General features: G+C 44.0%; 1 protein-coding gene and 1 long non-coding RNA gene across 7 annotated transcripts in view; one reads left to right on the forward strand and one right to left on the reverse strand.

Moving 5' to 3' along the window:
- The window catches only part of LOC140913305 (uncharacterized), a 55506-nt gene extending 33010 nt beyond the window's left edge, over nt 1–22496 (forward strand). For all 3 annotated transcript variants that reach the window (XR_012159527.1, XR_012159528.1, XR_012159529.1), the window contains 3 exons: nt 16962–17109; nt 20301–20545; nt 21061–22496. This is a non-coding gene — a long non-coding RNA (uncharacterized lncRNA). The remainder of the gene's footprint in view (nt 1–16961; nt 17110–20300; nt 20546–21060) is intronic.
- Nucleotides 1–24856, reverse strand: part of RPS6KA5 (ribosomal protein S6 kinase A5) — a 190441-nt gene that overhangs the window by 13724 nt on the left and 151861 nt on the right. For all 4 annotated transcript variants that reach the window (XM_073349430.1, XM_073349429.1, XM_073349427.1 and 1 more), the window contains 3 exons: nt 24703–24836; nt 14992–15085; nt 10912–11082 (listed from right to left, as the gene is read on the reverse strand). In XM_073349430.1, coding sequence (XP_073205531.1) covers nt 10912–11082; nt 14992–15085; nt 24703–24836 — 399 coding nt within the window. The remainder of the gene's footprint in view (nt 1–10911; nt 11083–14991; nt 15086–24702; nt 24837–24856) is intronic.

Below are 24856 nucleotides of genomic sequence, written 5' to 3' on the forward strand. Positions count from 1 at the left end.
GATGCACACCTTGCTGCAATCTTGAAGGTTTCAACTGCTCAGTCACAGAGGCCAATCAACAACAAACTGACAGAACTGAAGCATTGCCAGGTCTCTGGCAAACACTAAAAACTCTCTGGCAGGCAAAGAATTATACGAAGTTGTAGGACAGTTTTATTATTTCTAAGAAATTCAAAATAAAAAATACAGTATAAACGTTTTCTTTTCTGAACACCATCTTCAGTGACATTATTGGCCCGCTGGGAGGATTTCAGGACTGACACTGGCCCTAAGGCAAATTGAGTTTGAGACCCCTGAGCTACCTCATCTACACTCAGGTCATATATTATAACCATCCCTTGAGGGTCAGTCCTAATGAAGAAATTCTATTCTATTCAGGTTTTTATGCCATAATTATCACTACAATAGCTGAGCACTTTCCAACAGTGCATTAAGCAATGTGTCTATACCTCTGTCATGTTTGGTTTGTCGTCTCATCCTCTACCTACAGGGAGAAGACGATACAGTGGAGTATCTTGTTTTGCAAAGTAGAGTTGTTGGTTGGGTTTTTGTTTGTTTGTTTAACCACTGCAGAAGAACTGATTTGAAAGGAAGGCGTGGTCAGAAAGGCATCAAGGTTCAGAATGAGTAGTTATTGTATTAGTTTGCAGCTGATTCATTATTTTTCATTTTTAAATCAAATACAATTAATAGGGAGACGTGACAGTAACCAGTAGGCACTTGATACTAATCCACATCACACTGCTATTACCTTCTATTAGTAGTAAAGAAACAGTCACTTACTGTAGCTGTGGTTCTTTGAAATGTGATGTAGAAGGATCTGTAGAGGAGCAGCACTCGCACCTCGTAGCTATTCCCCCTTCCCTGTCTATATGAGGCAGTGCTGCCCGCACCCCGCTCAGTTCCTTTGCAGTGAATGCCCAGACACTAGATTCTGATGCAGATGGGTCAGAGGGTGGGTCGTGGAATACACGTCTGCATCACATCTCCAAGGACCACAGTTACAGTAAGTAACTGTTTCTTCTCCTTCAAGTAGATGCAGCCGTAAATTCCACTTGGATGACTCACTAGCTATACCCAGGGGGTGTGGCTCAGATTCTGTTTAAACAAGGACTGCAAAACTGCCTTCCCAAAGTTTGCATCTGATCTGGATGCTGCAGTAATGGCATAATGGTTCATAAAAATATATATTGATGACCACGTGGCAGCCCTGCAAATATGCAGTATTGAGATATAGGAACACTATTGGCATAGTTTGTGCTCTCATAGAATGAGCTTGCTAAGATAGAGGGGGCGTAGCCAAAGCCGTTTTGTATGCAGCCTTGATGCAGGAAGTTATCCACTTCTGGATAGTCAGTGAGGAGACTGCCTGTCCCTTCATATAGTCTGCATACAACACTAACAGAAAAGGTCAAGCCCAAAAGAATTAATCCTGCCAAGGTAGAAGGCCAGACACAGTTTGAGGTCTAATGTGTGAAGATGCTGCTCCTCCAGAGGTAAGCGGCTTAGGACAAAAACACAGGCAAATGAAACCGCCAGGTTTAAATGAAACAGAGACCACTTTAGATACAAATTTCAGGTGCAGCCGCAATGTCACTTTGTCTTGGGATAATTGCATGTAAGGAGGCTCTGTTATCAAAGCCTGCAGCTCTCACGCTCTCCTTGCAGATGTTACTGCCTCAAGGAATAGTTTTTTGACACAAGAGAGGAAAGGACAGGAATCTAAATGTTCGAACATTGGTCCCATCAGAGTTGCTAAGACTGTGTTAAGGTCCAACAAGTGAACCGGTTCCCAGACCATTGAATGGAGACAAAGGATTTCTTTTAAAAATCTCACCATCATTGAAAAACACTGATCTTCCGTGAAGGGGTGGATGAAAGGCTATTGGCACTAGATATACCGTCAATGAGCTAAGTGTAACACCAACGACTGACGATGCAGAAAATACTCCAAGATGTCTTAGATACTACCCAGTGTTGGCTGAACTCTGTGGGCCAATAACCACATTGAAAAACACTTCGACTTTGCTGAATAGGCCATCCTGGTGGAGGGGGTTTTCTAGTACTGAGCAGCACCTGTCAAACAGTCACCAAACATTGCTCTTCCTCCTCATTCAACCATGGAACAGCCACACCATAAGATGCAGGGAGCTGAGACCAGGATTCAAAGTGCAACCAGGTCGGGATGGAGAGGAAGGGTTATGGGAGGCTGAAATGACAGTGCAAGCTTGGAAAAACAACACTGTCTCAGCCCAGTGAAATGATTGAGACCGGAGGGAAAGCATACAGGGGAGCTGACTGCCAACTGAGGTGGAAAGGCATTGGTCAGGGAAACTGGACTCAGGCCCCCTCGAGAGCAGAAAAGTCCATGTTTCCTATTGTCCCTCATAGTGAACAGGAAGATTGTCGGGATGCCCCAAGCCACGAAGATGACTTGCAGAACACTGGGCTCCAGGCACTGCTTCTGATCCAGGTTAAAATTCCCACTGTGACGATCTGTGAGATGATTCTGGACTCTGGGCAAGTGTCCAGCTATTGGAGTGACACCCTCCTCAATGCAGAACTGCCACAGCCTGATAGTCTCTTGGCAGAGTACTTTGGAGTGTGCTCCCCCTTGCCCGTTCACATAATACACCGCTAAGGCTAAGAGTTTGTCATGGTTATTTTTAGTAAAAGTCATGGACAGCTCAGGGGCAATAAACAAAAATTCACAGAAGCCTGTGATCTGACTGTGACCTTTTACCCCAAAAAAAAAAAAAAATAGCTGTAGCTGGGAGTTCCTGGGTTGGTGGCTTGGAGCTGCAGGGTTCACCCCACTACCTGCTGCAGCTCGGAGCTGTGGAGGTCCCCTGCTGTGACTTGGCTCTCTGGGGCTGGCACTTTGGAGCTGCAGTGGTGCCCTGCAGCCCGCGGCAACTCAGAGCTGTGGGGCCACCATTGCCTGACACCTCCAGCCCCACAGTCCTGGAAATGTCAGAAAATGTCATGGAGGTCTCTGGAAGTCATGGATTCTGTGACTTCTGTGACTTACATGACATAATCGTTGCCTTATACATCATGGTGGTATTGTCTGTAAGTATGTGAACCACAGAAGACTTGATGCATTCTAGGAAAGTGTGACAGGCACTGCAGATGGCCTGAAACTCCAGGACTGTGATATGCAGTGAAGCTCCCTGCTCTGCCCACAGACTCTGAATTTTCAGCGACCCCAGATGTGCTCCCTAACCTAACAGGAAGCCGTGGGTGACAATAGCCCTGGTTGGTAAAGGCTGGACAAAGGGAATGCCTTGACACACATTCCCCTAAACTGTCCACCAGTGAAAGAAGCCCAAAATTAACAGAGGGAGGCAGACTAACCTTCCACGGGGTGAAAAGTCAGATGGTAAATGGTCATAAGCCACATTTGAATAGGGCTAAGGCGCAACCTTGCAAACTGAATCATCTGTGTGCATGCAGACATGTGGCCTAAGAACCTCATGCACACATAGTCTGGTAACAGTCGATGGACAAAAATGCTCTCAAACACACAGAGTCTATTAGGGACCCAATGAACTCTATTTTCTAAGTAGGAACCAACGTTGACTTTCTTGTGTTTAGAGTGTTATATAAGTGCAGTGTAATATGTAAGTGAGAAAGGACTTCTTCTGTGAACCTGCCCTTAGTAGCCAGTCATCCAGATATGGGAAGATATGGATTTCCTTCTTCCTGCAGTACAATGCCACCACATCCATACAAGTGGTAAAACCCGGGAAGTAGAAGGCAGACCAAAAGGAAAGACCAGTTACTGAAAACGACAGTTCGCCACAACAAATTGGAGAAATCTGTGGCTCGGGAGGATTGCTATGTGGAAATAAGCATCCTTAAGGTCTAGAGCAGCAAACCAATCATTCTGAGTCAATGCGGGGAGGACAGTTGATAGGATGATCATTAGGAACCTTATGTATCTGATATATTGTTAAGGTTGTGGATGTCTAGAATAGGTCTGACCCCTCCCTTGGATTTGGAAACCAGAAAATATCAGGAATAAAACCCTGACCCTAGTGTTCCGGATGAATCTATTTCATTGCTCCCAAAGCCAGAAAAAAACAGACCTGCTCGAGGAGCAGTATCTCATGAGAGGGGGCCCTGAAGAGAGACAGATACAGATGGTGTGGAGAGGAACTGGATAACCTAAACTGACAGGGCTTAGGACTCAGCTATCTGTAGTAATTGAGTTTCAAACACTGAGAAAATGGCCTATCCTGTTCCCGAAGTCCTGTAGAAGGGCCAGTAGAAGTCATGACCGGATCACTGCTTTGGACCAATGAGTCAAAATGAGCACTTGGGGGCACCAAAGGAGGGAGAGTGGACTGGCCAAATCCAAGACCAGAATGCCTCCACCTTTGGGACCTATGCCCCTTGCTAGGGTAGTCCTGCTCTCTCGGGGGAGGGACAGACAGCCCAAAGGGGTGTTGTGGCCGATATTGTTGCTGCTGCTGTCTGTCATAATGGTGCCTCTGCACTGCCAGTGTATAGACCCCCAAGGAACACAGGGTAGCCCTAGAATCCTTGAAGTAGTGAAGTTTCATCTATTGTGTCAGAAAAAAGCACCTGACCACCAAACACCAAGTCTTCTCTTACTTCTGGGAGAATTCTGTGCCCCTGTCTGTGCACATAATTAATGTCCCCTGCAATTTTTTTTCTCTGCAGAAAATACATTCTGCCGGAGAGGTGCTGCAATTATGCCTTTCACCCACCAGGGGTTGCTGTGACACCAGAACAGAGGGCAGCCGGCTCAGCCAGCCCTAAAGAGGAATGCGAATAGGCTATGTTCCTTACAGCAGTGGTTCTCAAAGCCGGTCCGCCGCTTGTGTAGGGAAAGGTTTGTTTACTTCCCGTGTCCGCAGGTTCGGCTGATCGTGGCTCCCACTGGCCGCGCTCCAGGCCAATGGGGGCTGCGGGAAGCGGCGCGGGCCAAGGGACATGCTGGCTGCCCTTCCCGCAGCTCCCATTGGCCTGAAGCAGCGAACCGCGGCCAGTGGGAGCTGCGATCGGCCAAACCTGCAGACGCGGCAGATAAACAAAGTGATTCGGCGTGCCGGGGCTTTCCCTGAACAAGCGGCGGACTGGCTTTGAGAACCACTGCCTTACAGCACCCTGCCTGTAGAGCCAGGTGAGAAGACACATGATGTGGGGGACAAAGAGTAGGGCACACGGGGATGCTGGGTCACAGACTGGGGTTCAGAAGGGCTAGTGGGGTGGAGACAGACTGGGGCTGAATGGGAGTGGGGGTGCAGGGACACATGGGGAGAGGGGCAGATATGCCTGACTGAATAGGAGAGGCTAGGGGTCAACTAGTGTCTGCATGGGGGCATAGGCGGCGAGTTATATGGGCCCATGGTGCCTATGCTCCATCAATATTCATGAAGGTGGGCCCAACTCCACCAATGTTTGGGCCCCATGCTTTGGGGGGCCCTGCGCCATGGATCGGCAACATGGGGCGCTCTCACCTCGGGGGCAGCTTCCCCCATCCCCGGAGTCGCTGCGTGCTGCGGAGAGGCCCCAGCACTGACCCAGCTCCCAGCTCATTGGCCAATTTTCATTTCTCATATAATCTCATATACAGCACACCCATTTTTCATTAATTATATGAGTTGAATTTGTTATTTATTATTATTTATTAGCTAGGTTACTGGGGTTTTTTCAGTGGGGCAAAATGTGTGCTATTTTATGGGTTGAATGATTGAATGACATAATACCACCCCGCCCCCAATGTCCGTCACTAAGTCTGGTAATTTTGTCAAGTGTTCATCGCACAACATGGTGGTGCCTACCCCTGCCTTGTGCTTCAGGGGGTCACGGGGTCCAAAGCAGCCTGGGGAGTTAGCGGGGGGCCTGTCGCTGGCAGCAGCCCACTCCACTCCACCTCGCCGGCTCCTGACATTGCTCCCGGGCAGAGGCTTCGGGGAAAAGGTGGAGTGGGGGGCGGGGTGGGAAGAGGCGGGGCAGAGCAGGGTTGCTCGCTGCTCTCGGCACCAGGCACCCCACTAACCCCCCAGGCCACCCTGGACCCCGTGTCCCCCCGAAGCGCGAGGCCCGGGGAAGTTGCCCCAGTCCATCCTATGGATGGGACAGATCCACTTGGGCACCATCAAAAATTATACAAACCTGCCGCCCATATGGGAGGCCCCCTAATAATCCCTCCTGCCCAAGAGAAAACCTGTTCCATATTACTTCTTCCACCCAAACCCAACAATCCTCCAGGTTCACACCTAGGCTCCTGCCCAGCAACTACTTCCCTTTCCCTCAGCTCCTCCATTACTCTGACTTCCCAAGCCTTTGCATTCTTTCTCAGAGGTGTGGGAAATACGTTTCTGTATTTTAAATGAATTATTACACAAAGTTCTGTATTAATATGTCTAGTAAGGAATCTGTTTGTCAAAAAAACATTTCCTGAATATTTTTTGTTGTCTGTATTGTTACAGACATTGTTGCTGACAGGGATTTTGAAATAAATTACCAAAATAAAAGAAACTGGCCTGATTATATTTTGTTATTTTGACAAATAAAATATGCAAACTTTCACAGAATTTTTAAATATTGTACACAGAATTTTTAGGCACAGAATTCCCCCTGGAGTTCTCTATGGTCTGCTGCACATCGGGAGCAATGCCCAAATTCTGCAGCCAGGATGCCCTTCTCATGGTCACTTCCGAAGCCATTTCTGTGGCCAAAGTGTCTGCAACGTCTAGGCAACCAAGCAGCCCTCCATGATAAATGTCCGAAATTCCTACCACAGTGCTGTGTCCTGTCCAGGATACAAAGGACTGCACTTCCAAGTCAGAGGATAAGGAGTCAGAGGCTTCCAAGAATTGAGGTGCTGGTGCAGATAGTACCAGAAAGAATTATGCTGAACCCTGAGAGGGTGGTACCAGAGAAATCATGAAAGATTTCCCTCTTGATAAGACTGGTTTGAGAGGAGGTGTAAATAGTGGTACTTGAGGATTCTTGGTGCAGTGAGGGGTGAGTTGCGGGAGCAAGAACCAGTCGGACAGTTTCCAATGCTGGTGAAACCTGTAATGAGGCACTAACAAAGTCTCTTCCAACTGCATATGCTTCTGGGGTAGATGGGCGTGCCATCAACCGTTGGCACCTGAAATGTCTCTCAGGACAACTTCACTGAACCTGGCATGAGCTTTGGAGGCAGCAAACACTTCTTAGGAGGTGAGGCTTCTGAGGTAGCTCTCTGTGCCACATGTTTAATAGAGTCCTTGCCTCTATCTTGCCTGGGTACTGAGGCTGATGAACAAGATGCTGAGCCTGAGGAAGGTCTGGGTCTCTTCTTCGGTACCAGGGATCAGGATAGAGAAGCCAAAAATACGTCTAATAGAGCACTCCATACCATGAAGTACTTGGGGTGCTCTCCCCATGCAATGACTTGACTGGGGGGTCAAAATGTTGCTTCCCATAATCTAGCACATAAGTCTCGCTGTTTTAAGTGAGGACTGAAGCCCTTGCAAATGTGATACTTGTCACTAATGTGGGCCTCACCCAAGCAGTTCAGGCAGGTTGGATGAGGATCACTGACCAGCAGGACTTAAACCCTGAGGAGCAGGGCATCATTGTGGTACCAAGCCTGGTACCAAAAGAAAAGAAACAGTACCAGAGGACACAAAAAACAGAAACACAACACTAACTTACTTGAGAAACTATCTATCTAATAAGAAACAATAATTAACTGCAACTATTTAAAATGAGAGGGATGCACTTGAGTAAACAAGTCCAAGATCACTCTGAAAACCACCACTGGTGGCAAGAAGGAACAGGAGGTGCTCAGCTCCGCTCTCTTATACCAGCATGCTGTGGCACAGCAAAAGGGGGCACTCGAGCCACCTTAATGGGTAGCACTGAGGGAAAAAAAAATCTCTCTGACATCTGTGCACAAGACACACACACACCTACATTGGAATGGACATGTCCAATAGCTCAAAGAAGAATCCATTGTTCCTCTTCTTCTGTACAAAAGGTCTTGTTCACTTCATTAACGATTTAGAGATTAACATGAAATCTATTCGAGCATGTAAATGATGAGCATGTGAATAAAATGTGTAATCTCATTCCCCTAACTGCATTTGTCTCCAGCAAACTGAGAGATTGAATTTTTGGCACAGAGAAATCAATGTTGCACTTGCTTCCCTATACACTTCATCTTCTTTATCTGATCTGTCCAATAAGGAATCGGTGTGCAACTGAAGTCTCCTCCAAGTATAATTTCCCTTCCCCTGCAAAGTGTTGCAGTATTTTAAAGAAGTCTTTTTTTTTTGCTTGTGATTGGAAACCAATCATCTTTTCATGCCCATAATATGTCACTCCTAAAAATGAGTTTCTTGAAGTAAAATAATCTGAAAGTGAGGATTTTTAAAAATTCAGCCAGGGCTTTTTTCCTCTTAACGACATTATTTAGCCCATTAAAATTCAAAGGTGTTATTTTAAAAGGAACAACCACTGAGAATAACTAACTATTTAGCTTATTGAAAAACTTGAAACTGTGATTATTTAGCTGTTTGATAGCATGAACCCTTGAGTGGCCAATGTCTCTTGTTGCAAATTATGTTCTATTCAGAACCATGTGCCTGAATATGGCGTGATTTCTGTTTGTAAATTTCCATAGCTATGTCTTGTATTAATTCTCCCTCCCACCCCTCTCCTGCATTATTCCCCTTATTTTAAAAATAAAATACCAAAATAGAAAAACACCAAACGACTGTGCTTTCTTGAACCCTAAACACATTAGCTTTCCCCATGAACTGTTTCTCTTGCAATCCAAAGGAGTTACATTCCCCAGCTATGAGACCTTAGGGATAGATTGCCATCCTATTATTTGAGTCACATGGGGAGGATTTACACAGAACCCCTAAGTGCTCCTCAACAACCCCTTTCTATTTTCTCCAATCTCCCCATCCCTGGGACACTCCACCCCCCCACCCCCCATCGTCCTACATATGCTCTACACTAAATACAGTTATAATCATCCCAATTGAAACACACTTCATACTATTTTCTTTATAACATTAACAGTTACTGTTAAACTGCTCATTTCTGATGACTCTCAAGAAGTCCTTTCAGGGTAATCTTTTGGTAACTACTCATGTATCTGAGTCCTCTTGTACAAGTTCATTTTTTGCCAATGACAGTACATTCTCTCGAGTCTTTCTTTTCCTATCCTCCTTTTCTAGGGTTTCACCATCTGTCAAGATATTTTCACCATTTTATACTTAGTTTCCACCTCCAGAGTATCCTCTTGCCTTTCTGAGATTTTGATTTCTATCCCAAGTGAGTGGACTGTAGTTTTTCCTTGTGTAACGTCTCTTACTGGGTAAAACGGATTTTGAAAGCTGAATGAGAATTTAAATGGGAATCCCCATCAGTAGCATATATCTGCCCTCTTGAGTGCTGCTGAAACTTCCCCCAACTCTTCTCTTTTTTAAAGTTAGGGACAGTGGTCATGCAAAAATTACAACTTGTCATCTTTGGGTATAAACTCTGAATGTTCTCTGGCTCTTTCCATAGTTAAATCTTTCTGCTGACATTGATGAAATTTCACAATCAAATCACTGGGTCTATTATAAGCTCCAAGTGGGGGGAACAGAACCATATGCATTCTCTCCACTTTCATGTCTTCTAGAGAACTGAGATTTAACAAATCTACGATTAAAATTTTTACATACTGGATTGTATTTCCTCCTTCAGCATTTTCAGGCAGTCTCTTAATTCTGACGTTGTTCCTCGCACTCTGTTTTCTAGATCATCCAATTTAAGCTGCTTCTCTCTGTGTTCCAACAGTGTCATGCAGCTCTGCAGCAATGGCTGTCTCTCACTAGCTTCTTAGGCCAATCTCTGGCACAGACAATGACTCAACCTTTCAAATCAGTTACTTCCTTCTTTACTGCTAGAATCAGTCATCAGATCATTTCTCAAGGCCTTGAAGATCAACTCCCAAATTGTCTGCCTTGGTGACTCATTTTCTTCAGCCTTCACATTTCTGTCTGCTTTGACATCTATGTGTTCACTTGGAGTCTGAGAGGCCTCTCCACATTGTGAGCTGGAAACACCCTTCTGAATGAGGTATTTTTAATTTTTATGTTGAGAATCCATCCTCTGCATCGCAGTGCTCTTTTTTTTGGTGGAGTTTAGTAGGTTTAGTGGGTTGATGGAGGCAGATTACTTTCTTATCCCCTCAGAGTTCTGGCTTCAGGCAACGATTTTAGTTCAGACTCCTGCTGATCCCCACAACCCTCTTTTTAATTACCAGACCCACTACCTCCTCACCTATATTATTTCTCAGGTGAAAACTGTATTAAACTAGAGTAAGGTTGAGGGTAAAAACAGTACAAGGACACTAATTCCATCAAAAACAACCACTTCAAACCCAGGAATTCACAGTGAAGTACAAGGAGGCCTGGAAATGGACAGTAAAGGCACTGAAACAACCTTAATGCCACTTTGTAGCTATGCTATGCAATAACCATACATTTATGATCAGAACATAATAGAATTTTTGTCCCTGAGGAGACAAAATTGAATTTTGAAGACAGATTTTTTTTTCTCATCATGTTGCTACATGGTGGAGTTCAGATTGTTTATAAATAAAAAATTAAAAATGTATAGATCAGTTATTTATCTGAGTTGAGTATTTTATTGTTTTTACTATTGATTGCATAGCATAATGGAATAAAATAAAATTAGACAGTAAATAAGTATGAAGCTTTCATTTCCTAATAAAAAACAAAAAAAGGCAAGAAAAACACACTAATTACAGTACTTCTTCCATTAAAGTAACCATGCCCTTTAATAAAGGGTTACACTGCTTTGTTATAGAATGTGTAACTAAGGTATTAGAACAATAATATATACAATCATACCACACTATACCTCAGGTTTCAGATCTCTATGGACTACTCCTACATCATGCATGTGGCTCACAGCTGAAACAAGTTTGCGCATGATATAACTGGCTTCTGTCTCACTGAAGTGTTTCTTTTTCTGAATGCGTTCAAGCAATTCTCCTCCCTTCAGCAGTTCCATTACTAGAAATGTGTGAAGCTAGAAAACAAAAAACAGTTTAATGTGAAACCTTAGAAAAATCAGATTATATACCAACACTTTGAGGATTTTAATTATTAATAATTAGGTCCTAACTTTTTACTGTTTCGTATTAAAAATACTACACAACTGTATTTAGGAAAAACAAAACCTGTATCATTTAAGACAGAAAGAGGTGGGAAAATATAGCCTTTTAAACTGCAAAGCATAACAGCACTTTTTTCTCATCAGTTCTTTTGTCTGGTTCTTTGTTCTGCAACAAAACACATTTGTCTTCCACCAGCTACATATTATACTGCAGTAGGTTCTCTCTTTCCAGAAGTCAGGATGAGTAAAGCTTCTGTTTATAATGCTGTTTCACGAGACCAAAAATATTAAGAACCAAATCCTACTCTTAGAGGTGTCTGATGCTCACAGCTACCACTGACATCTATGGGATTCACTTATACACATTAGTGGGTAGAAACTAGCTGAAAGAGTGGTGAACACTGCCTGCTTCCACATAAGGATACATTTTTTATCACTATGCATGAAGAATTAATCACAGACATAAAGTTAATACCAGAAAAAGTTCCTTATCCTTTCACAGCCTCCTGAAAGTTTACTTCCAAGTCTTTAATTATCCACAACTGCTTCAGATCCCATCTCCCACATAGAAGCATTCATGCTGCTGCTGTACCATTACTAGAACCACAACATATATTTAATATTCCCAAACAGTAAACTTTGTTACTAAAAGGGAAGGTTGTGCGAGTGTATTTCCTTTAAGACAAAAATTTTTAAAATCAAGGAAGTCACCACTTAAGGCAAACATTAACATAAAGACCAATCACAATTCACATGCCTTGTCACCAATGCCCAAACATATCACCAATGCAACCCAAGACTTCACAACAAACTCCTTTTTCCTTCCAACGTACAAGCATCCGTAATACATGGAATTACGCTCAATCACACACACTTAATTACAACTTCAACAAGATTAAATCCTTAAAACTAATTTTGAGAAGTCTTTTTCTTGTACCTTTACAAACTCTGAATTTGGAGTAAATGTCATATGTTTGCTTGTGATTGGGAGAAATTATAGTATTTTTTGTGAGAATTTCCTTGTTTCTTTAAAACCTGTTAATTGTTGGCAGGGGGTTGGTGGAGTACTGGAGAAGAGGTGGCATTAAAGGATGTTGAGGAAGGGGCCATTTTGAAGGAGGTGTATTTGGCAGATGATCATAATGGGAGGAGGGAAGGACAACACGGTTGGTGAGTAGGGGAAAACTACAAAGAGACTGAAGAGGGCTGATGGGGGGAGGCCAGGACAGGGAGGCATAAGGACTATTGGATGGAGGGACATAAGATTTGTGGGAGACAGCTGGAAATATGAGACTGGTAGGGCTGTGGGGAGAGTTATGGAAAATCAACGAGACAGCAGTCAGGTTTGGGGATCTAGGAAAAACAGAAAGACTATGGGGATGTAAAGGTGGGAGCAGTGGGAAAAGTATAGCATTTTCAGGGAAGTAATGTAGGGCATGAGGTTGTTGGGGCGGGGTGTGGGGGCGGCGGGCAGAAGACTCACAGACAGGAAGCCAGCAGGGTGTTTTGGATCAGGGTTTCCCTATGTTAGGGTAATCCTGCCCAGAGACTGGAGAGATACAGGGTAGGCAGTGTTTCCTCAGCTGGGAAATCCCTGTCCTCTTTACATAGGAATTCCCCAGCACAGGGAAATCCCACTCATTGTGGAGACTGTTACATAGGCTTCACCTCTATAAAAAGGGGGAGAACCATAGCCCACACTTTCTTCACTCTGTCAGATGGGCTGTGACCTCACCAAGCTTGAAAAGGGCTACAGCCCTTCACCACAAAGATTTTGGTACCTTGGAATTGAGAACTCAGTAGTTCCCTTAAGCAAGATGGGGCTGGTTAGCCAACCAGCCTTGAAAAACAATGGGTATGAGTATCTGATATGGCCATTGTCACCCTGTCAACTGCTCTTGATTTAGTCTGTCTAGGAGTCCTAGGTTTGTCTTAACTGGTCCTCTTCATCTACAATTAGACCAGTCCATGAATACTTAACTTAAATGGAGTCTATCAGCCCTTAAACTCCAAGGCTTGCAGTCTCCTTTTGTCTCTTTGTCAGTTTCTCAGAAGCAGCATGGCATGGGCTGTTGCCCCTCTGCTATCCCAGGCCTTTTTGCCTCCCCTTTCCCTCTGTTCTCCCTCTTTCATAGCTGGGCTTATTTACTTCATTGGTCACAGCTGTGGGTGCATGAGTCCATTACTGGCAGTTCTGGTAGCTGTGCAGGGGTGTGATCAGCCTGATTGCCTGTAAGGAGGGAAGACTCTCCTCTCCCTTCTGCCGATGCTCAGTTTGGGATTTGTAAACCCCATTACACAGTCCTATCTCCCAACAAAAATTTCCAAGGATATAATCTGGGGCAGGTGAGACAAGTCTGAAAAGATGTGAGGGGAACAGAGATATTACCTTTTGTCTGTCCCCTAACCATGGTGATGGGCAGTATTAGGAGGAGCAGAATTGTGCAGATGGGTGGGCATTTTTTGGCACAGAGACTATATCTAATTAGTTAAGCTAAAGGCTCAGCTTCTCAGGTTACTTTTTCTGCAATTCTCTCCCCCTATCCCTGAACACAGTGGAAGGGGCAGGGAAAGAGGATAAAAAAATATTCTCTCAATGGCAAATGTCCCAGGATTTGCCAAAAAAGAGTCACAGCCTGACAAACATTGGCAGGTCCAATCGGAGCATGATTCCCAATGGAGAACCTGATTAGATTTGTAGTAGAGCTAGTACAAAATAAGGAAATTTTTGAGAAAAAAATTGTGATTTTTTTTTAAAATTTCAAAATTTGGAAAAAATTGACCAGCTCTAGTCTGCGGAAGCCTCGAGGTGGTGACTGTATACATGCTGCAAAAGGATGAAAAGCAGGATGAGTGGCTGGTTGCAGGTAGGCTACTTAGATTCACAATAATCTAAGAGTACATTTATTGTTATATCTTGTTTGTTAAGTATTGATTGTGCTCAAAAGAAGAAAATAAATATAGCACCTTGCCATGAAGAGCTAATTTAAACAGATTTTTCTGATTAAGAACTCAAAAAAGTACATTAATAATACATTCTGAACATATTTTAGTACATAAAGAATAAATAGTGAAAATGTAAATCTCCTCCTTCCTTAAAGATTGTGGGTCAGATTCTTCAGTTTGCTAAGTGCATTTTTGTGCTGCATATGCCTACCAGCTGTTCTCTCAGACCCTTGCATAAAGGGCATAAGAGATATTTTGGAAGGGGCTGGGGGCATTTCAGGGTTGTAGAGGAGCTCAGCTTTATTATATCTGATCTTCTGCTGGGGAGCTTACACCAGCAGAACAAGTTAGAGTAGGCCCCCCAGCTGCTCTGGTTTCTCTGAGGCCACCACTGTCCACTACATTTGAGCTATGCTCGGATACAATAGATAACTGAGGTTTCTACAACTAAATAAAACTCAAGCACATTCTAATATATTTTTTAAAAAAGGAGCTGCTTTTAAATTTGGTAATTTATTATATTATTTGGGTTGCCTCATTTGAAAACAAACAAAATTATGAAATAATCTTGGTATTTATGTGGCACCATAAATTCAAGGATTCCCAAGCATGTTACATATATCATTTAAACTTCACAAGACCTCTGAAGGAAGGTAAGTATACCTGAGCTCCCACAAATACATTTTTGTTGTATATAAATAAAAATGTAATCTCCTTTGGCTTTAATGCTTTTGCTATAATTTTTCTAGATAGACAAGACTCAATTAGTTGGAAAAAGCTATCTATACAGAGTGGCAGTAAGCTTTATCACAAGAGTTAATACTACACGCAACAAAATGTGTTTGGAAAATACTTATTATAGTTTCTTCAGAATACCTGATCATGATAAACTTCATGCAACTTCACTACATTGGGGTGTCCTTCACAGAGTTTCAAAGCCGTTATTTCCTTCTGGGTGTTGGCTTCCATTCTGGAAAATTACCAAGTTTAACTGAGCAAATTTCAAAGTGAAAATTGTTACATCTATTTTTTAAACACTTCCTAATCCAGATTTTGGAATATTAGAACAGTTGCCCTTTTGATATACACAATTAGAAATCAGCACCTTCAAACAAGCAAACTGAACCAACCAAACAAGAGTGGGGGTAAATAAATAAATAAAACAAATTTATGATTCAGGCATGTCTTGGCATATTAAGAATAAAAACTTTGTTATTTTACGAACACTATAAGCAATTCAGACTTGCCCATTAGGCTTGAAACATTGGCACTACCTGTTCCACCCTCATGCCAGAGAAGTACTTCCAAAGCTGTATGGAAACATTAAATCCATTTTGCATAAAATAATATCACTTTAAATAATAGCACTATACTCAACTATATTCATTATACACTTGAACTCTGAAGAAATCTTACAAATATCATAGGTGAAGTGAATCAATTTCAGAAAAGAAAAAAAAAAGAGGTTACTCACCTTGCGCAATAACTGAAGTTCTTCAAGATGTGTGTCCCTGTGGATGCTCCACTTCAGATATTGGTGCATCCCGGCACTGTTCATCGGAGATTTTTGGTAGCAGTGTCCGCCTGGGATGCACATGTGCAGTAGTCAGTTGCAGCGCCATTGGCGCCTCATCTAGTGCATGGTCCAATCCCCTCAGGTCCTTCTCTGCTGTGGAGTCCCTATTGCAGACTCCGAAGTAGAGGGGAAGAGGGTGGGTAGTGGAGCACCCACAGGGACAAACATCTCAAAGAACCTCAATTACTGCACAAGGTAAGTAACCTTCTTTCCTTTTTCAAGTGATATCCCTGTGGGTACTCCACTTCAGGTGACTGTAGAGCAGTTCCCCATTGTGTACAGAAGGGGCTTCAGAGTTGTTTGTGTAGTTGAAGAAAGCACTGTTAGGCCAAATATGGCATCTGACCTTGAGTGATTTCATAATGGTTCATGAATGTATGTTCAGAGGCCCAGGTAGCAGCTCTACATATGTCTATTATTGGTACATTGTTCAGAAAGGCCATTGAGATTGCTACTGATAGTGTAGAATGAGACCTGATCCCCGGTAAGGGTTCTGTTTTGTTCTTTTGATAGAACTGGATGCAGCTAGAGATCCATTTTGACAGTCTCTGCGTGGATATAGCCTATGAAATGTTCATTCGTGGAAACGAAAAGCCTTAGGGATTTTCGGAAAGGCTTAGTTCTGTCCAGATTAAATGCTATTGAGCGTCAGGCGTCTAGAGTATGTGGAATAGTCTCTTGTGTGTTCCTGTGTGGTTTAGGGTAAAAAGGAAGGTGGATCAGTTAGTTTAGATGAAAGGAAGATGACATTTTGGGTAGGAATTTGCAATCTCAAGGTGACCTTGTCCCTAAAAAGATATGGTCATGAGAGCCCCAGTATCACTAACTCGCCAGGCGGAAGTGATTGCAACCAAGAATGCCATCTTCACTGATAGAAGAAGTAGGGAACAAGTAGCTAAGGATTCAAATGGAGGTCTGGTAAGGCATTTGAGCACCAGGTTTAAGTCCCATACTGATTAGGTTGGTGTACCTTCACATAAACATTCAGCATACTGGTGAGGAAGTGCTGGTGATTGGATGCACAAATATTGATATTCCGATCTCAGTCAAAAGTCAGTAATGGCTTCTAGGTGTATTTTAATGGAGCTTTTTGAAAGGTCTGGACTCTTTAACTCTAATATGTACTCCAACACTAACAGAAGTGGTGCAGTAACTTCAGTTATCTGTTTTTCTGACACCATAAGGAGAATCTTTTCCATTTTTGGAGGTACACATTGTGCATGGTTGACATCCTGCTGTTTAGTAATACATGTTTACTTGTTCTGAACAGTGTAACTCATCATGATGGAACCATGTAGGAGACATGCTTTCAGGTGAAATTTCTCCAGATTCAGGTGGAGAACCTGACCATCGTCCTGTGATAACAGGTCCGTCCGAAGTGGGAGAGTTCATGCAGCGCATACCACCATGTGCATCAGGTAAGGGTACCAGTTCTGTCTGGGCCATGTCAGGGCTATCAGTATCACCTTGGCTATGTTGACATGTATCTTGTGTATTACCTGCGAGGGCAGCAGTATCGGTGGGAATGCATAAAGAGTGATTTGTCCCAGGTGATTAGGAAGGCATTTCCCAGTGATCGGGATCCCATTCCTGCTTTTGAGAAAAAGTGGGGGCATTTTTGATTTTGTGATGTTGTGAATACATCGATGGGAGGGAAGCCCCATCACTGAAATATGTACAGTAGGACTTTGCTGTTCATTTACCATTCCTGGTCCTGAGAAAATTATCTGCTCAGTGTATCCGCCATCATATTCTGGCACCCGGGAGGTAGAAGACTGCGACATTTATATTGTGATTTATGCACCAGTTCCACAGCTTCATGGCCTCGATGCATACTGAGTGAGAGTGGGCTCCTCCTTGTCAATTTATATAGAACATGCAATGAATGTTGGTCATCACGCATACTGTTTCGTAATTTATCGGTGGGAGGAAGTGAAGACAGGCATTGTACACCACGCATAATTCTAGTAGGTTAATGTGTAGTTGGGTCTTGGTAAATGACTACCTCCCTTGGATCATATGCTCGTTCAGATGGGTGCCCCGCCTATCAACGAGGCATCTGTTGTGCATACATTCTCCATTCTTGTCCACCACTGTAGAGATTCCAGTACTTTTAATGGCAGTGTTAGGCTTCTGTTCAGGTTGTGTTTGCTTGATATGTACACTGAACTCAGCCAACCTTGTAGGCAGCACATGTTTAGTCTTGCGTGTTTTACCACAAAAGTCATGGCCACCGTGTGATCTAATAGTTGTAGACAGGTTCATGCCAATATTTGTGGGCTAGTCGTGACTACCTAGATAAGATTGGTCAGAGTTATGAATCTGTTCATCGGTAATGATGCCCTGGCCTCCATAGTCGAGGCGAGCCCTGATGAAGTCCAATTGTTGTATGGGACCTAGGGTCGCTTTTTGTTTATTTGTAACCCTACCTTCCAGAAGAGAGTGATAGTCCTCTGAAAGTTGTCTATTGCGTCTAAGCGGGTAGGCCCTTTTAGTAAACAGCTTAGATATGGGAAAATGATTATTCCTTGTTTGAGGAAGTGTGCCACTACTCCCACAAGGGAAAGGCCGAAAGGTAGGACTCTGTATTGGTAGTGGTCATTGACTTTGGGGTTCATATTCTTGTTGTTGCTGAGGTTGGAAGTATGTGTCTGTTTCATTGGTATGGCTGGTAACGTCTCTGTTTCGTGGCAGGTGTATGTATACCGAGAGTATGAAGAGTCATTCAGGAATCTTTTATCAAGTGGAGGACCTTGTCTGTTTTGGTAGAATAAGGCTTTTCTGTCAAATGGGAGATCCTCCCCTTTCACTTGGAGATCTTTTGGAATCCCTGAAGATTGCAGTCATGATGCTCTGTGCATTACTACAGCTCTGACTGCTGTTCTCACCTTCGTGTCCGCTATGTCCAGGGATGCTTGTAGTGCTGTTCTGGCAACCAGCTGTCCCTTAGTTAGTATGGCTTTGAATTTTGCAAGCCCTTCCTCTAGGAGGTCATTAATAAATTCGTTCAGCTTGCCATAATTATCATGCTCATACTTGGCTAGGAGCACACTGTAATTTACCACTTGTAGTGTCACCAAAGAATAGACCCTCGGACTGAAGAGATTGAATCTCTTGTATTCCTTGTCCTGGGGAGTGCACCTGTAGTGTGGTTGTTTGCCACACTGATTTGCGGCCTCTGCTACTAAGGAGTTGGGTGGTAGATGGGAAAAAAGGAAGTCCATACCCTTGGTGGGCATGTAGTACTTCCCATCTGCCCTCTTGCATGCTAGTGGGACAGTAGCTGGTGTTTGCCAGACTGTCTCCGCCAGTTCCATGATGGCGTCATTCATGACAACGCTATTTTAGACATCAGCTACGTCTGTAGAATTTGGAGGAGTTTGTGATGGGTGTCCTGACTCTGAGCTACCCTTTTGAACAGTTCTTGGAACTATTTGAAATCGTCTGCTGTGGTGGGAGCATTAATGCTTCCTCTGGTGATGAAGAAGAGTTATGTCCTGCTTGATGCCCTCTTCCCTCGCATCTCCCATTACCGCCTGGGCTTCCGAGATCTCCATTATGGAGGATGGTGATCTGATTTCACCTCTGGGTGGATTTGAGGGTCTGTTGTAATGAGTCCTGTATGCTGCCCATGGATCCCGAGATGACCACTGCTTGCAGTAGGGCATAGGTGGGCAAATCCATGATTACCTGTAACATGGTTGCATGTCTATAAGGGACCTTTGATTTCATGGGTTCCCAAGGTGGTCTGTGTTCTGTAGGTGAGGAATGGTCTGAAGAGAAGACACCCTCTTTCTGGTCATCGTCATCTTTGCTGGAGAATGGTGGGGTGGTAGGTGATACTGCTTGGTCCGATGCTGTATGCTCAGGGGAGCCAATGGTGCTGAAGAGCAGGGACTGTGATATGGAAAAGACCATGATATCTTTTTGTTGCAGGAATTTCTGCGGTGATGTTGGTGCCATCAGTACTGATGGTCAGTGCCATAGGGGAGGAGGCATCTTAGATCTGTGCCTCGACTCCTTGTCCTTCTGATGGGGCTCAGCAGAGGTCCCAGTGCAGATGGTGCCGGAGGTTCCCCATGCCTCAAAGTGCTCACCCAGGGGTTGATCAGCACGGAGGACAGCAACCTGGCAGATGACGGTTTCTTTTTATACAGCTCTCTCGGCGGAGAGGTCATGGCTCTTTACCTCAATCTTTTAGAGGACTGAGTGTTGTCCTTAGTTGAAGTGGATGTGCCCAGGGACTCCTCTGTGGAAGGGGTCTGTTATCCTGGAATAGAGGCCGGTTGGAGAGATTTCTCCATCAGAATAAGTTTTAGATGGAGGTCTCAATCACGCCTCGCCCTCACTTTCAAATTGCTGCAGTGAGTGCACTTCTGGGGAATGTGCAAATCACCAAGGCAGTCAACACGGAGAGAATAGCTTTCTGAGATGGGCATAGCTTTGTGGCAAGACCCGCATTTCTTAAAGCCTGGGAACCACGCATTGTTGAATCAGGTTAAGTGTTCCCCACTCTGAGGAAAAGAAAAAAAAAATTGAACTGCCTAAACTAAACTAAACTAACTATACTAGGAAAAAGCTAACACTATTTCTAATTATATTTGTCAAGGTTTGAGAGAGACATTGGGACATCGCCATGGAGCTCTGTCTCAGGCCAGGGACGATTGAGAAGGAACTGAAGGGGTTGGACCGCATGTATGCTAGATGAGGCACCGAAGGCACCACAAGACGACTACTGTGCACATGCATCCTAGACAGACACTGCTACTGAAAATCTCTGATCAACAGTGCCGGGACACACCAACATCTGAAATGGAGAAACCACAGGGACATCACTCGAAGAAGAATCATCAGGTAACAATTTTTTTCATTCTATACCGACAGCTCCCTGAATCCAAGACATGTGGGACATAGCTAGCAGTATGAAAAAAATTGGAGGGATGGAGAGAAGGTAGAAGAGTGTTCCTTTTTTCCTCAAAATTAATGTGAATCTATCTTTGGGCAACTGCTTGAAGAACATTCCCGCCAAAGGTTGCTTCTGCAGAGAGAAGGTCAGGTCTGTATTGATTTATAAAGGAGTTGATGGATCACAAGTTGGATCCTTTTTGACCTTGAACATGTCCCCTATATATATTGTGGTTCCCAATTTGTGCTTTTCAAAATGAAAGGGTGTCACTTATGGCCAGGATTTTGAGGTATGAATTGTGGAGGAAAGACCCTATTATCACGCGAGTTTCCTGAAACCAGCAAGTGACAAACTGAACCACTTTGGATGGTCTTTTCATTTTACTTTTCATTTGCTGTTGAGAGCGATTCCAGGCTCTTAAGAAGAATATCTGACGTTGTCTTATATTGTCTTCTCATTACAGGAATCTCTAGGCATGAGACCAGAAGACTTAGGAGTCACAGGAAAGATGGATCAATGACATGCAGCTCCATGATACCTCAGAGATCGGTGTCTGGATTTTGTTGAACCTTTCCAGCAATATGAAGATTCTGGCTCTCTTTGCACCTATCTTATACTCTTAGGTAGACAACAGGGTGATAAGAAATTGGGAAGCTCGCAAGTAGTAACCCAGATGACCCCCTCTTTGCTTTGTACCTGGATTTGTAATACATTTAAAGAACAACTGGATGGTGATGGGCCCAGTTGTTGACATATTGGCTATTTGGGCTAGAAGCAGGGATTGAACCACTTTCCTGATTTGGGCTTTCATCTAGTGTTTCAGGCCCAGATTTTAACCAGGAATCAGAGTCACTTCTCTGCTACATTTGCTATGGGTAGGACCGAAAGGAGCTTCTGCCTTTGTATCAGCACTTGTAGTCCTTCTCAGACTTAACTGGAGCGGAGATTAAATGCCTGGGCTGATGTGTATACAACTACCACATTACCAATCTTCTCCCTGAATAAGAATCCTTCTTCAGAATTGTGTGGCACAGATGATTTACTTATCTACTGTAGAGTTTAAACCAGAGTTGGCACCTGACCTCTGAGTTTGCTGCCACAACTTTTGCTGCCTGCTTTATGTAGAGTATGGATTTGTCCATCATGAATGCAGTAACTAGAGATATTTTCTTTAGTGCTCTATTGAATTCATCATGATTCTGAGGATCAAGGCTTTTTATGTCTTTGCACTAACAAAGCACATGACCGTCTGTGATTTTAGCTCTAACAAAGCATGATTGTCAGTGAAACTATAAGAGCAACCTTCTAAGGGTGGTTTCTATCTTCTTGTGAGTGGGGTTGTTTGAGAAGAAATCACCCCAGCAGGAATGACCATGTCCACTGCCACATCAATCTCAAGGAGCATAAAAAGAAAAAAATTGGATTCTAAGACCCTGGGCTTATCTAATGAGACTTTCCCCTTTGTCAGCGTTTTCCATACCATCCTAATGATTTCTTCTGAGGAGGCTGGAGGGGAATAACAAATTCTGTTTTAGTTCTGACTGGGAGATATTTGCTACAGGCTTTAATTGCTCATTCTTTTCCTTTAGCTACCACTTTCTTCCCCTTAGTTGTATACATGTCTGGGGGAAAGAACCTTTCATTTCTCTGGTTTTACAGTTTATTATGAACCAAAGCCAAGACTTCTCCTTTTTAGGGAGAGGTGCTAGTGCAGGGGTGGGCAAACTTTTTGGCCTGAGGGCCATATCGAGGTATGGAAATTGTATGGTGGGCCATGAATGCTTAAGAAATTGGGGGTAGGGGTGCAGGAGGGTTGTGAGGGCTCCGTCTAGGGGTGCAGCCTCTGAGATGGGGCCAGAAATGAGGAGTTCACGGTACTGGAGGGGGCTCCAGGCTGGGGCAGGGAGTTGAGGGGTGGGGGGTGAGGCTGGGGCAGGAGATTTAGGTGCAGGGGGCGGGCCGGTCAGGGGTGCAGGCTCTGGGCAGTGCTTACCTCAAGCAACTCCCGGAAGCATGTCCCCCCTCCGGCTCCTACGTGGAGGCACAGCTAGGCAGCTCTTCACGCTGCCTTGTCTGCAGGTGCCGCACCCGCAGCTCCCACTGGCCGGGAACTGTGGCCAATGGGAGCTGCGGGGGCGGCGCCTGCAGATAGGGCAACATGCAGAGCTACCTGGCCGCACCTCCACATACTACTTAGGACCCGTGGGGGGGAGGGGGTCATGCTGGCTGCTTCCCAGGCAAGCCCCCCGACCCTGCTCCCCGGCAGGAGCTGAGGGATGGATTAAAAGGTCTGATGGGCCAGATGTGGCCAAGAGGCCAAAGTTTGCCCACCCCTGTGCTACTGTGTCAGGAAGATGAGAATTTTAAGCACTTCTTTGCTTTTCTCTTGTGCTTTCCCTTTGAAGGAAAAGGGTGATTTCCCTTGTTAGGGAAGGGAACTTTTTGGGAGAGGTGGGGGGTACAGTGGGGATGATCATGCACCTCATCATCTAAAATGTAACTAGAAGAAGCATAGGGAGAACATCCCTAAGGGGGCCTAGATCTGCATCTTAGGAAGAAAAGTCTGAAAATATGCCAAAGTCTTTACCATGTGACTCAATTATTCACATGTGGACCTAGAATAGGACCCTGGAGCTTTTCCCTTTATAGGAGATCGACTCAAGAGGTTCAGGAGTTTTAGACTTATCCTTGAAGAATAATGAGCGTGTGAGGGGAATCCAGTTTGGTTAATCCCAAGAGCTGAAAAGGACTGACCCATATTTATAGAGGTCTATTCAGGGGAGTCTTGACTGAGGAAGGGAGTTGTTGGGGAGTGTGGCATGTGTAAGTGGTGATCGGAGAAACAGAAGTCCCAACAAGCTCTCCAGTTTCTGAGCTCCATAAAAAGCTGCCAGTAATCTTTGCAGGTGGACCAACTCTTACCTTCAGCTTGCTCCAGCCTGCTCTGGCATACTTGGGGGGTGGGGAGAGAAATAACAAGAAGGAACTCATTATTATGATCCTATCTAGGGACAAAGCCCCTGAAAGTTTGGTCCTGTAAGGGAAAGGAAAGAGTAGAGAAAAAGATGTTGCTCACTACCACCAGAGTCGACTTTAAAAGCTAGTAAATGAATGGATAAGGAGCACTGAACTAATGCCCTGTTTGCAACAACTAATACAAAGAACCTGGCATGCAGGCATAAGGGGTGTAGTCAAATCCCAGAGCCTCAAGGACAAGTTTGAACTGCCTCCAATATTTGCAGAAAGAGGTACAGCCAAATAGACTGGGGAGAGTCATGATGCCAAAGTGGTCATCATCTATCTATTTGGTTACTAAATATTCACACTTTCCCAACCCTTTCCTTCCTTGCAAGCAGTCTACAAACTGATATGCACAATTGTTTCAGTGAACGCTGAGGAAAGGAAGGTAACAACACATTGAAAAAATAAATCAATCAATCAAGATTTCCATTCATTCTAATTCATCTGCCACTAGAATTCTGGAATCAGAGGATCACAGAAAGTAGATCAGCTGCCCCCACAGAAGTGTTTCCCTTGTCCTGGGCCCCACAGTGAGTCAGGAAAGGGATACACATCATCCCTCGTTGGCCTAGTTGAGCTTCTCACAGAAAGTTAATACAGCCTGAGATATTAACTTTGTGCTTGTCTCTGAATCCATGCTGGGGATCCCCAGATCAGCCACTGGCTTTATGCTGCTTGGAAGCCAACTGGGGTGCAGGGTAAGCTACCATGGACTACCATTCAGATGGCCCTGACCTTCTAAAGATCCCAGATTGATCCACAGACTCTGAGAGGACCCAACAAACTATTCTGCTGGGAGAGGAATGTAACGGGGGCACAGAACAACTGGGAACAAATCTGCACAAGAAAAGTATTATGGATGTTTCTTTCCTCTTTATCCCATTCTACAAGTTAGCCCCAAACTTCAAAATCTTCCAGTTAAAAAAATTCATATTACCATATGATGCCTTTTGAATTCTCAAACGAAAACTGATGTTTTAAACCAACATTTTTTTCACATGCAAAATTCAGTGAATATTATTCTAGTTCATTGGTGATACTAAGCAAAAAAAAAAGTTTTTATTGTCTTAGTAAATACGTATACCTTTTGCTAATTATTTTTACTGCATATTCTTGGCTAGTTTTCTTGTGTAAACACTTTCGACAGATGGAAAAACTTCCTTCTCCCAGTGGTTTCTCTTTCAGATCCAGTTCATAGTGATGATAAAATGGAGAGTCCTGTCATGAAACTGACTGTA

The sequence above is a fragment of the Lepidochelys kempii genome, chromosome 6 (genome assembly GCF_965140265.1).
Source record: "Lepidochelys kempii isolate rLepKem1 chromosome 6, rLepKem1.hap2, whole genome shotgun sequence".
Classification (NCBI taxonomy): domain Eukaryota; kingdom Metazoa; phylum Chordata; order Testudines; family Cheloniidae; genus Lepidochelys; species Lepidochelys kempii.